The 14,387-nt window shown below is 41.7% G+C and overlaps 1 protein-coding gene across 7 annotated transcripts in view; it reads left to right on the plus strand.

Annotated features, from left to right (window-relative positions):
• Window positions 1–14,387, plus strand: part of DST (dystonin) — a 302,794-nt gene that overhangs the window by 121,656 nt on the left and 166,751 nt on the right. For all 7 annotated transcript variants that reach the window (XM_082306929.1, XM_082306927.1, XM_082306930.1 and 4 more), the window contains one exon: window positions 8,177–8,343. In XM_082306929.1, coding sequence (XP_082163055.1) covers window positions 8,177–8,343 — 167 coding nt within the window. The remainder of the gene's footprint in view (window positions 1–8,176; window positions 8,344–14,387) is intronic.

Here is a 14,387-nt window from a genome sequence, read left to right on the forward strand (position 1 = left end):
ATTTTAGGCAGACAACGTGAAGAAACTGGGTTAAACCTAACTTCTTGCAGAATTGTTGAAGATGTCCCAGAAAGCAATAAATCTGGAAAGTTGCATCACTTTCTTTCTGAAAGCAAAAGCGATCTGCTGCTTGAACAAAAGAGGTTTTATTCTTCTGATGCTGTGCTTTACCAATTGCCAAAAGAAAATGCATTATTTAGCATTCCACCAAACAGGAGCAAGGTAAATATTTTGGCACAGTACATTATCTTTGAAAGTTAGCTCAGAATAAGTATTGAACCAATATTTTTACTGTTACAAAAATATCTTCACTTTGCTCTATATAAGCCTTTTACATATGCTATGGTCCTACAAGTAGTCGTAGGACAGAACATATTATTTAATCTTTTTCACAGGTTAAGTAATACCTCTGTACTTCAGGAGTGTTGATGTATCCTTGTGCTGTTTTGCTGTCTGTAGTTTGATTTGTTTCCTAATTTAGGACAAAGACTTTCATGTTAAAATGGTTCTAGAAGGTAGAGTGAATTTTAGAGAGTTGTTCAAGTTCCACATTCAATATCTGCAGTAAATTTTCTTATCAGCTCTCGACGGTCTTGTAATTCCTTTGGGTCTTGTATCAAGGAAAGGAATATTTCTAATATTTTCAGTTATGGCCAATAGGAACTGAAGAATGACAGAAATATGTAGGCAGCTTGAAACAGAAAAAGTGAACATAAATCATGTTAATAATGCTCTACACTTCTTTTAAAAGGTCTTTCCTCCCAAACTGTCTATATGACCTATTAATTATTGAAATTCCATCTTCCTCTGAGGGTAGGATTATTTTCCTTTTATGACAAAAGAAACCAAAGTATGAGCTTAGTTGCAGAGTATCTGAAGGAAAGCAAGTTTTTGTCTGTTGGTATTCATGCTTACCAATTCAATCCATATTAGCGGTTCTGCCCCACTTATCTTCAGCACAGCTGAAATCCATAGGTGTGGGTCAAATGCCGACACCAGGATCTGGTCCAAAACTGATTTCCCTTGCTCAACAGGGACATCTGAGCTTTGAGTTGAGTGAACAGAGGGAATGGCCATGTGCAAAAGGTACTCTTTCCAGCAAAGAGTAACTACGCTTCTGTTTATATAATTTACTTTTGTAACAGGAATCAAATTATACTTTTTCTGAGCTTAGTTTTTAAGTACAGATAACATATCCAATTACAACACACAGTACACACTAGTACAAATGGCCTCCTAATACACACGGAGATCTTTGCCCTCCTAATCTTAGCTGGAATTCAGGAACAGCTTAGGGATGTTCTTTGATTTGAACAAAACGTCATTACTGAGTAAGAGTATGAGGCCTTGTTTGTTCAGCCAAGCATGGCTGCTTTTTCCTGTATAATCAGAGAAATACAGCTTCTAATATTGCTGCAGTTATTACTCTAACCAGGCATATACCCCTTGTTACCACAGGGGGAAGGGGGAAAAAAAATTAAGCTTTTGCTGAGCACCTACATCAATACTGAGACTTGTGCTGGTGGTATTGATAAAACACTGCATAATGATATGAATATGAAATCTACTGACGGATCGGGCTAAATGCCTGAGTTGGTGAAATGTCTAGTTTTCAGTTCAGTTCCCTTTCTCCACCCAAGATTCTGAGTATAAGTAATTTTAAGAGCACCTAACTTCAACCTGAAAACAAATCTGGGAAGAAGACTAGATTTCAGACTCTATAGCTTATTTTACAAAGTCATGACCACTTTCCTTTTGATTGCATTTGAGAGCTAAACAAGTATTTGAATGTTTGGTATTTCAGTATAAAAGAGCAAAGCTGTTATTTATACAAATCCACAAAGTTCCTGATATCAGCCTCAGCTAATACACAAGGTTTGCAGTTACCAGTCTCGGTTTTTACCATTTTCTTTGCCATAATTACAGAGATCAGTAGCCTCCACTCACCTTGTCAGCTTATCCATGCTGTAATGTACTCTCAGCTTACACAGTGCCTCAGATGTGGCTGATATTTGAAAGCGTGTTGGCTTTTTAAACTGAGAGACAGACACCAGAGGAAATTTATTGGTACAGCTGGCTAATTTGCACTGTAACAGAGATATGACATTTTACCCTCTGAAACAGCATAGTCCCCACTACTGGGATATATCCTTTCAGTTTGTCTCTGTGGCACGTCTTCCGGTGCATGTAAAACAATTATGATTTTGTGTTGAAATACACGCTACCTCATTACCTCTGTTTTCCTATTTGCAAAATTCAGGTGAGCAGGATGTTCTGAAGCTTCATTCCTCACTGCTCACCAGTAGCTTTGACATAAAAGGTTTTTTTACTCTCTGCTGGAGCCTAATTTCTACAGCCCTTGGTCCTAATACAGGAAGATGACTTCCTTGAGCAAGATGCACTCTGATACTGTTCTAACTCAGGGCTGTCCTAGGGCAGATGGCAGTTTGCATTAAGGTCAAGAAGTTGTTGATCAAGACTGAAAGAGGCTCCCTGCAGCAGACCCCTTCTCAGTAATGTTTTAGCACAATGCAGGTAGAGGAGAAAAGCAAGGCTGTAGTTTTGGCTTCTCTACAGGGGATAATGGTGCTGTGATATTTGATGTCTCCTGTGTTGAAACAAGCCATGGTTTTCATTCAGTATCAGCAAAAGAGAGATAGCAGCTGGTGTTACCACCAGTTTTTGGTGGTTGTCAGCTTGTGTCAAAACGAATGACTTACGTGTATCACGTTATCAATCATTATCAGTATTCTTCCAGTCTAATTTGTGGTAGTTTCAGTTCTGGTTTATGGAGGTAAATGTTTCCCAGAAAAAAATGTCTAATATATAAACAAAATCACTCATCTACTTCCAGTACTCAACTGTTGTGTGGGCTGCAGGTTCCTCAGCTCTTTTTTTGCCACATCTACATAGTGTCTGATACAGTGGATTTCTTACCTCATCTACAGTACTAATAATAATCTGCAAGGAAAAAAAAACATGTATTTGAGTCAGGTTGAAGGCAATACACTTGCTTTTAAATAAAAAAATGTAGATTATTTGTAATCAGCATATTCAGTAGAATACTTCTGACTAAGTAGTCATCTGTTTATTATTTCAGTTATTATTGCAAATAGTTGTAAGATAACAAGGCACCTTCCAGCTATGTCCACCATCATATAATCTTGTATTATCTATTCATGTAGTACAGTTAAGGGAGGGAGAGATGCCAGTTGGTCTTCTGGAATGTGATTTGCAGGGCAAAGGTGCAAAAGTCAGTTTTGCTTTATTGGCACAGTATTGTTTGCTTCCTTGTAATACTCACAAGAAGCTGACGCAATCCACCTTAAAGGCTGGTGAATGAAGGAGATCTGTAATTATTGATGGAACTACAAAACTAGGGCTGGGAAGGCTCTGGACAGGTCATCTAGGTCATCTCTGTACCTGAAGGCAAGATAACTTAATGAAAACCATTCTTGACTGATACTTGTTCTTCTGTGTCTGCCTTATGGGTGGTTTCACATGCTTCCTGAGTAATTATTCTAGTGCTTAGCTGTCTTTTGTATTAAAAAGTGGTTTTAGCTGAAAACATGTATGCTTATTTTAAATTCGTTAGTTCTTTTCCCATTCCCAGAAGACTTGATTTATTATCTTTTTTGCAACAGCATTTTACATATTTGAAGACTGTTACCACATCTCGCCTTGGTTTTCCCTACTTTAGACTAAATAAACTGAATTTCTCAATCTTCCCTAACAGGTCATGTATTTTTAGATCCTTGTCATTCTTGTTTTTCTCTTTCGATATGCTTCAACTGATCCAATATTTTTTGAAGGGTGTTGCTCAGAGCTGGACTCGCAGCTCCACAGAGCCTTGCAAGAGCTGGATAGAAGCATTTGAATTTATGGCCACATGGAAACTCACAAAGTCAAACTGTAACGTCAGGGGAGATGACTTCTTGTGATCACATGCAAGTTCAAATTCCATTTGTATAACTAGGCTTCCCCCAACATGCTGTCAACAATCCTTTTCAAACACAACACATAACTAACTACTTAGCTTAGGTGGAAAATAGCATTTCAAAATCTCTCCATATTCATGTATTCTTTTTTCTCTTCTTTCTTTCTGTTCTTCAGACTTTTCTGGTTTAGGGCTAGCTGACATCAGGATACATTTCATTATACATCACACATCTTTAGTCTGTGTGCAGTTAAGTACATTATGTCAAGTTTAGACTTGCTTCAAAACATTTGGGATAAGATGGAATTGGAGGGAAGACTCCTCACTGTCTATACCAGTCTTGCTCTTCTGTTGTTTGCACTGTAAAAAATGAGGCACAGAAATCCAGCAGCACTGTTGATCTTTTCTGGAAGGTCTTCTCTGATCTTCTTTGCTCTTTGGACTCAAAACCGCATCACTGAAATCAGTACAAGTAAAGAACTTGAGACTTTTTGGTGTATGGATTTTGTGTATTGTGTGATGCAGAGCAAACTTACAGGCAGAGAAAAAACACTAGCAGTAGCAGAGGTGAACTAGTTCTCCCAGTTAGAAATGAGAAATAGAGTATTTAGTGACAATTAAGACTTTGGTCCTGAGATACTAGGGCTGTCCAGAGAACTACCTCTGTCTCTTTTTCTTGCATCACTTGTAATTCACAGGCTTTGAGATGATTTGGAGAACTGGATCTCTAGCAAACAACTGTTCAAACTCATGCAAACTCAAGAATTTGTTCCATGCTCAAGGAACAAATGTCCTCTAGTAACAGATTATAGTGGGTAAATGATAGGCTTGTGGGATGTAAGAATGAAAGGTTCACACAAACTGTTTGCTTTGAAGGACAAAATTTGGACAGTAAAAGATGTGATTGTCCCTTAACTTATTTTCCATTCTAGTATTCCTAATTTAGTAGTCCTTCTTTTTCTTTCCTGTGGCAAGTGATGTTATAAATATTGATGATAATGTGTAGTTGGTAGATGAGTGTCTGTACTGTCCTTATGGGGTTATCAAAGGAAAGATGTGCTATCTCTGACACCTTATTTTGTGGGGGTAGTATTTTACTTGTTAAGTAGTTTCAAGTTAATAGGGCATCTTGCAAAGTAGGACTCATATTTGTAAGTGTAATAAAATGCAGCTCTTTGACTCACCTTTTCCCTCAGCGTATTTTTATACTTTTTAACTATGAATTCAGTGTTTATGAAAAAGTCTGAAAGCTTAGCCTTGGAATCTGAAATACTTTATTTAGAGGACAGAAGTGCTCAGCCTGTTTCAGGTCTCAGGCTAATGTTAGTGTTCCTTAACCTGTACTGAAACGGGCTACCTCCATGAGTCAAAAGCAATTTCAGTTTTTAAACCCAGTCTAGTCTATTCGTTTTGCTTGAGGAAAGATTTTGGATCGAAATCCTGCTGATCTTAGGGTAATGAGCTAAATTCATGTTTTAGCCATCCAAAATTTGGATTGCAAGCTTGCCTGGTGGTCACTTTCAGTATAAGAAATATTCTCCTTGTGTTTGTGTCCATAGCTACAAATGTTGTTTGTATGTAACAACAGATGCAAGTACGACCTTCAGAAGTTGCCTTGATGTCTGAAATCACTTGTTGCCAGAGGACTCTCATGTGCACTCAAATATGCTGTGTTTGCACTCTCTGCAGTCTGAAATGCACAGAGCCATCGCAGGTCAATTAACCGTGAAGGACGCTAAAGGTTTGAACTTAGCAGTAAGGAATGGCCATTAGCAAATTACATTGTTAGCTTGCTTAGTTAGAATATATTAAAAATGTGATACTTCAGGATTACACACAGAGGACTTTCTGAAAATGACAGGGAAAAAATGATAGGGTTTGGGTTTTTTTTTTTTTTTTTGCTAGACATCTGGCACTTCCAGATGACATCACCTCTTTCAGAAGCGTTGTCCGGATAAGTGGTAAATGGTTGACTTAATTTATATTGTGGTCGGGTTGTTCTGTGACGAATAGAAACTACAGCTACTGAAAAAATATTTTGTTTGCTTTCTTGCTTTGAAATACCAAAGAACAAAGGTAAGCAACAGAAAGGAAATCTTACACTGCAGATGAGTTTCCTAGATTTTTACATGAAAATTTTCAGAGAGATTTTAAGTTGATGTTTTGCCACATTGGATTCCCTGTTGTCTTCACTTACAAGACTCATATTGTCTGTATTTTGTGTGATTTCATGTAGTAAATACTCCGTGCAGCATTTTGATACCTAGAAATTTATAAACAGTCACAGCTGCATGTGTTTCTCTTCAGTGTTTTAAACAAAAAAGGGATTTTTTTTTTTTTTTCCTCTTTGATTTTTCTTAAAAATGTGCAGTGTTGAAGCTGGAGACAATAGGATGCAAAAAATGCCGTCAGATCTTCAGAGATATTTATGGGCTAGTGGAAAAGTTAAAACTACTTTGCTTTCTAGCATTGGCGCCTGTATCTTTCCCTTACCTAGAGCCAGCTTATACGATGGTCTGTGATAAGTATCTGAAGAACTACTTTCACAACTTGGTGTTTTATGGATACTCGCATAGAAAATAATGTAAATTCATTTGTTGCCTGCATTAAATTTACTGTAAATGAGCTGTAAATGCTCATTGTCCCCTGGAAGCGTGAAAGGTGGTTAAACAGAAATCACAGAGAGCACTGCAGCAGCTACATTGCCCTGACATCTCCAAGGCTCTTCCTTTAGTCCCCTGCTTCCTAGTGCTTTCCACCACCTCCTGTTAGGCATTGACATAGCAGCATCGGTAGGAAAGCTACATCTCTTTATGCCTGACACTGTGTTTTGCGTGGCTTTAATGTGAGGAAAAACCCGTAATTTCCAGCCTAGCCTGTCCGAATTTCCCCAGGAAGAGCCGAGACAGAAGATACCTTTGTGTGCAGAGGTTTCAAGGCCAGGAGGCATCATTATGGCTGTCCCATCTGACCTTATGAACGTAGCTCCCTGGGTTACACTAGAATAGGATTGCTGGAATTGGCACAGCCTCAGAGTTAGGCCTCTTCAGCAGCTTAACGCGAGCACGTACCTCGCCCCTGAAGTTGTCTGTGGGCAAACGTCCCCTGAGCCCTGGCCTCAGGCTGGCCCCAGAGGCAGAAGAGACCTATCTCGCTCTGCCGTGCTGGGTGTAGGCTTCTGCAGCCTCTTCCAGGTGGGCTCATGGGGGTGCTTGGTGTCCACCCACAAATCTTGGTGTTGTCTCAAGCCCTCTTGCCTATGCCCAAGCACCTCAGCCTGCTTTTTGTTACGTCTGAGCTACGGTACATGGGTCCTTATGTAGTGCCTCGTGGTACCTGGGTTCTTGGTGTTCTTCATAATAAAATATTATCTATTGTTGTTTGGATAAGTGGTAAAAGGTGGTCATTTAGAAGAAAGACAATATGTAACAGAACAAAAAGAAGACATGCCTTGATAAAGAAAGTGCTGTCTTGCAGTTCAGATTTACACTGAGTACAATTTCCCTAACATGAGGTGCAAACAGTACATGTGCAAATTAGGGAAATGTCTGCTTCATATTTATACAGTGATAGTTTTCTAAGCAAACTGACTGAACTTCATTAGGGGAGAATTTAATGTACCAGAAGGTAGTGTCTGTATATAAAATTTCCAATGCTTTCCTGCTGTCCCTGACATGAAGTTGATAATGCTTAGATAATACAAAACCAAACCTTTTCTATCAGGCAAAATTTTAATTTATAATCTTTCAGTCCTTCCATCATTCCTAAAATGCTTCTCAGAACATTGTAGCTAAATAAAGTATGTCTAATATAAATATGGGTATTAGATAGGTGTGAATATGTACATATAAAATACATTGTATTTTATATAATTATATAACATTTATGTATAATAGGTGTAATACATAAAAATAGATTCTTATCCACATTATCAACATAACACAGACATAGGTAAGTATTTTTCATTATGTAATAGCATTATGTTGTCCCCAGAAATTGAGAGGCTGAGAACTGGCTAACTGAAGAAAATTGTGAAGCTACGAATTTTGTATTTCATATTGAAGACACTAAGAGTGCATAAGGACATGACATGAAAGAATAGAGTATATGAATAATCATATTTATATATGCAAATATCAGACAGAAAATTCTTCGGTAGTGCAGAGTGGTTTTCTGCAATATTTTAAACATTATAATGTGTTATATGTAATTGTAATACTTATATTAACTGTATTTTAGATATCTGATATCCATGTTACTGGAGAGTCAGAGGACATGTCTGCTAAAGAGAGACTGCTCCTGTGGTCACAGCAGACAACCGAGGGTTATGCTGGAATCCGTTGTGAAAATTTCACTACCTGCTGGCGTGATGGAAGATTATTTAATGCCATCATTCATAAATACAGGTAAGTACTCCATTTGTTCTCCTGAAAAATATTAATTACATCATTTGAATGTACATAGAGAGAGGGCTCTGGGGTTTATGCCTGTAATAGCACTGCAGCTGTTGAGATGACACTAGCTCTTCCTGGGCAATACCCTGCTTCTTGCAGCCACAGAATGCCTCATTAGCCCTTGTGCCTCCCTCCTTCCTCAGAGGAACATCTCCACAAATCCTGCATATCTCTTATGGGGCACTTCCAAGCTGCTGAGAAGAATGTCGCTGGGGTTCTGATTCCCGGTCTTCTCCACGGTCCCTTTTTGTTGCTAACATTTAAGTATAGGCAGGGTACAGACAGAACTGATGACCAGCGTCCAAAATTGCACTGCTGGTGAGAGCCATCGACTATTGCATTACCTGAGGAATGCCTAAGATCCTCATATTCTTCCCTGTGTGACTTTACCAAGCCCCTGAAGCCTAGAGCTTCTTTAGTGTTTCTGCTTGGAGCCCAGATCTACTCTAAGATGTGTCTCCTGTAAAATGGCAGGGTATTCTTACGGAAAATGGGACCAGCTGGCTTGAGCATTCTCACTCCGAGCAGGGAATTGTGCTACTTTCCCTCTGCTTTCTATGCTTTTGTGACCACAGTCTTACAAACAGGCATTTGTAGAACCACTGGTGGCTGTGGCTAGAAGCTAAAGGATGCACCACATTAACTTACTTAAAATACACTTGAAGATGTCTACTGACAAGAGAGGATTTCTAACTCTGGATTCTAAGTAAGAACATGTCTCTCTTGACAAAGCTGACTTTGGCGTCAAAACTCGGCAGAGGAACAAGATTTAAGATCATTGCTGTGCTCGGTGTTCCCTCTTGGTTGGCAGCATCTCTCTGTTCTTGTACTTTTTTTGATTCCTGAATTGAATAAGGAGGTTTGTGTCTTAGAGGACCACATGGGAGAGTATTCTGGCCACTGGGCTAATTAGTGTGTACTGACTTGTCCCTCACTGTGCAGAGCTTGCAACTTCTGGGCTTTATTATAGCACGTGTAAAGAGTTTGTGCTATATACCCTGGGGCGTATCATCAGGAAGTTCGAGGGTATGTGATTTCCTTGGTATAATACTGAAGGAGTGTCCTAAGTAGAGAGAGACATATTTGGTATGTTCTAACACAGCTTCAGGAAGCAGACCCTGCACAGATTATTCTGTTCTTGGATTTCCTCTTGTGGGACCATTTGGGTCACCACAGAAAGAAGCTTAGGGAGAGCCAACGTGCATACGGTATGGCGACTAGGGCACTGAAGTAAAATGGGAGACGAGTCAAGCAGGCGCATCCTTTTCCTCACACGCTGTGTAGAGAGGCTGTAAGCATAACATATAGTGCTCCGAGTCCTAGAGAAGTTAGCTGTGGCAGTGCATAACTCCATGGTAAAACGAAGCTGCATCTGAATCAATGAGGTCTTTTTCTGACTATGCTTCTGTTCTGGGTAGCCAGTCAGGGAGGAGGTGCATGCCAGCAAGAAAGTGTTCTTTTAGCGACATTGGCAAGACAAAGGGAAATAGCTGGCAAAAGATAGGCTGTTTTACTTCAGGACAGAGCAGCTAAAAGAATGAACATAGCACAGGCAAATATTTGAAGAAATAAACAATTTGAAAGACACAGAGAAGAGGGAAAAAATGAAGGAGCCTAATGAGATGGAATAATGGAAACTATTTCCCAGAGCCTTATACCACTTACATAGAGCTGTGCAGCCTTTACAGCTCAGCAACTAGTAGTTGTGGTACAGATCAGTTAATAAATAATGAAAAACTTGAATTCTGTCCTCCGGCTGTGCGAATGTTAATGCCTTGGGACATGACTGAGTACCTGCAGTTGCTTTGCTGGAGCAGTGTTTCTGGCAGCCCACCATTAGTTTCATTCACAGTGTTTCAGCGGGGAAGCACAGGCCCCTTTGACATGAATGCGTTGCACAAGGCAGATGGTTCAGTGGCTGAGGAGCAGAGTCCCCATTTTGTGTGCTTCTGTGCCAGTTTCCATTTAGCTTGTCCTCTTCCTGTAAATATAACTTCTCCACCTAAGGATCCCGTGTCCTTCCCAGGAATGTTTACCGTCCTTATCTGATGTCGTCTTACTGTGAGAGGTTACAGATTCTTGGACTCTGCCTTGCTGATGAAATCAGTGAGATTCTTCCACCGATTTCAGTGAGATTCTATGTTTCTTTCCTTTACTGTTTTGTACCGTTAAAACAGAGATAATAATTTCCAGCTATTGCTCACAAGATAGGAATGGTCTTTCCAAACAGTCATCTGATATTTTTAACTACAGTATTTTACTCCAGAGAGCTCTTTTAAAGCTCGGTTTGTGTTCTGAGCAGTAAGTAGGTTAAACACTAACAAAGCGCACACATTTCTGGCAGTGATCCTCCATATGCTCCGTTTGTCTGTTTTAGTAGCTCCGAGTTTGTGGATCACAGGTGGTCTCAGTAGCTAGGCTGAGGTTCCTGCGGATGCTGCCGGCTGGCACGCTCCCTGGGGCGGGTGACCAGGCGTGCCTGCCCGGGCGGTGGGGTGGGACTGTGGTGCTGCCACCGCGGAGCACCCCTGTGGCTGTGGGTGCACGTCTCTCCGTCGTGGTGCAGCGTTGCAGCCCCTCCTGTGCCAGGTATGCCGTGCTCGCTGGAGATGCCTCTCCTTACAGACGCGCCATGCGCCCTGGGCCAGGAGGAGTATCCGCTCTGTGCCAGCGGGGACAGGGCTCTTCAGCAGGAATGCGACTGCCAGCCTTGGAAGGGATGTAAATGGGCCCAGACCTAATTTTAAGGGGATGACATTTAGTGCTATAACAGCCATAACTAGAAGGCTCAGAAATACCCAGGTGTGTTACTGGTATCTAGAATTGCAGTTGTACTGAGCAACAGTAAGCTGTAGGTTGGATGGAGAGCATGCGCTTACCCATGTCAGGGCACAGCAGCCGGGGCTCCCCATGGAGGGGGGCAGCAGGGCAGGGCCGGGCAGCCAGGGCCCGTCCCACCGCCCCAGCCAGGAGCAGGGTGACTGGGGGGCACCGGGGCAGCACCAGCCCCGGGAATCAGGCACCTCCATGGGGGTGGGCTGAGGCTGGGCCTGAGGTGTGGGCCCGCAGGTAGGCTGCACCACTGCAGGGGCCGTGGTTCAGCCAGGGGCCGTGGTTCAGCCAGGGGCCAGAGGTGAGAGCACCAGCAGCTCCCGGAGGCCAGGAGCCACGCTGTCTCTGAGCTGAACCTGAGCACAGACAGGCAAACCCCGTGCCCGGACACCGTGGCTGAGAGGCCTTTTCTGGATGCGCCATCGAGAACACAAGCCGTATGGGTCCAGCATGATCCCTGCAGTCGGTCATCCGTGAGACAGGGAGATGTCACTGTCCAGTTCTAGGTGACTGGACTGGAGTGGCAGGTTATTATTACCTCCTTTCCAGGCATAAGCCATTTTTTAAATTGCAAATATGCACCAGCTTCAAGACTTCAGGAAATTGCTGAAGCTGTGGAGGGCTGGGCAAGGAGCAGGGCTGTGAATCAGTCGCCAGCGGGCAGGGAGCCTCTCCCCTCGGCGGGGCTGACGGCCCGCCTGCTCTTAACAGCAGGTGAGAATTGTTTCATCTGGGATGCCAGTAGTGGTCTCTTTTTTTTTTTTTTGTTTTTTTGTTTTTTTTCCCCCCTGTCCTGGCAGAGGATCCCACAGCACCTTCTGGTGCAAGCCAGCTAAGATATATGATGAGGAAGTGTAGGAATAACGCATGGATTTGCCATGGCTCCCTGCTCCCACAAGGTGTGTGGGAGAAGCCGGATAAGGCCGACATTTCCCTGGCATGACTAACTGTAGTGCCCGCCGCAGGATCTCGGCGGCGATCAGCAGGCCAGCGTGTGGCGGCTGGGCGAGCCAGGTTCCTCCCCGTCTCCCTGCCCTGCGCGCGCCCGCAGCCATGCTGGCGGCGCTCCGCTTCCAGCGCCCAGCCTGGGGACGCGGGCAGGCGCCGGATCACACCCGCTCGGGACAGTCACCTGCTCAGCTGAGCAAATGCAGGGTATTTGTTTTCTTTCCTCTCGGGCAACAAGGGTTAGGCTGTCAGAGCTTTTCCTAAGAGCCTTCAGTCACTTTCTCCGTTACCTCTGTTAAGAGTATGAAGGAGTTTCCAGTGATTTTGCAGTGTTGTTGAAATCAAGGCAGTAATTTCATGAATGACAGAAGTGAGAGGAAAGAATTACTCTGAGGTGTTTGACTCCATATACAACTTGATTTTTTTTTTTTTTACTTCCCCCTCCAAATTTAGGAAAATGTAATTTGTTTTCATGTGAGAAGGTTGCTTATGTTTTCAGCGGGTTCCAGTGGTCTGTGTTTATAATTGAAGATTACTTGGCTGAACTTTCAAAGAGTATATAAAGCTTCCATTTTAAAACATCCTGTACATGATTAAATCCCTGGGAAATGAACAAGGCTCCACACTGGCCTCAAAAACTGCCTCAGGGAGCTCCATTGCAGGCCCTGGTTTTTGTTTTTCATCCTGTTATTCTGTGTGAATATTTGTTTTTGCATAAAAAACCAAATAAAATGATCAAATTAAAAAGTTAGTTTTAATACTGAACATTACCATGTTTGTTAATTGTACGATTTTACTTAAATATATCAGCTTTCAAACTCTTTTTTGAACCTCCGCACCTTACTTTGGGTGTGTGATGAGGCCATTAGTGAAAGCTACAGATACGCCTAGGAGATTCAAGAATATTCTGTATGTCTCATCTATTATGTAATTGGCCTTTTATAGCTTAATTTTTCATTGAAGACGTGTATTATTTGCTTCAGTGTGTTGTGTTGGAAGAAATCTGACTTCAGGCAGTTAAAAAGTACGTGATGTTTCTTTCATACCATCATATCATACGTAGCAAAAACCTGTAAGCCAGACTTCAGAGTTGGAGGCTGACTTTAATCAGTGTGCAACACGCAGATTTTCCCAGAGATACTGCTGTCTACACACTGGGGTCTTCGTCTTGCAGCTCTATCGTGTATTTCAAGTCACTAGACTGTGTTTTAGGTAAATGCTCTAGATTTGTGTTTTCATTTTCTTATATTCATGCCTTTCTCCCTGGAAGAAGAAATAATAATTTTTTAGAACTGTATTCCATTATTAAAATATATAGAAACAGTTGGTGTCTATAGAGAATGAAAGCTATTCTTTCATTAGGAGTTGCATGCCAGATTGGAGCTAATAATCTAAACTGTAGATCTACATTACATTTTGCAGATAAATTTATTTTAAAGCAAAGCAAATTCAAATGAAAATTTATACCAAAGTAACAAGACCTGAGACTGCCCTGAGCCTTTGGTGCATAAGGACTGCAAGCAGTTTCATTTTAAAAGTGTCTGAAAATTGAGTTTAAGAAATAACAAAAATAATAACTTTCGGAAAGATGTACAGTTTCATAGCACCTATAGACACTTTGTTAAGGACAGAGGCTACTGATACTCAGAAAACACGGGCACGGTTACAGACCAGCTCATCTTACTTTCTAAGGAAAAAAAATGAAGTATGGAGGATAGGAAAAGGAGATTGACATCAGACATGCATGTTTTTTTATAAAATGTGTGCATTCCTTTCTACATTTTATTTTTTCATTCTTACAGTTTTTATAATAAAGAAGTAATTTTGCTTTTAGCATTTACAAAAGGAATTCCAGCAAGAGCAGTTATGTTCTTGTGTAACGAGGTAATAGCATTTAATGAGTAGCCCCAGTGGTGCCTGTACGGTGAAAAATACCGTGTGTTCAGGAAGCACTGCGCGCTCAGTTCCCAGATAAAGCCATATTTTTTAAGATCTATTCTCAGGTGCTAGGTCTGTTGTAGTAAATGAAGCGGCTCCAGCCGCTGCTCTCTGGCCCCGTGGGTGGGCGGTACAGCAGGGCTTGCGGCTGCGTGGCTGGACTCTCCCCTCCATCCCCCAGACAGGCTGCAGCCGCTTGAGAGCAGTCCTGGGTCAGCGTTGTCCCTTGAGCTGGGCTCATTTATGGCCTGGGAGGGTGTGAGTCGCAATGGCAATAG

Source organism: Platalea leucorodia (genome assembly GCF_965183815.1).
Source record: "Platalea leucorodia genome assembly, chromosome: 3".
In the NCBI taxonomy this organism is placed as follows: Eukaryota; Metazoa; Chordata; class Aves; order Pelecaniformes; family Threskiornithidae; genus Platalea; species Platalea leucorodia.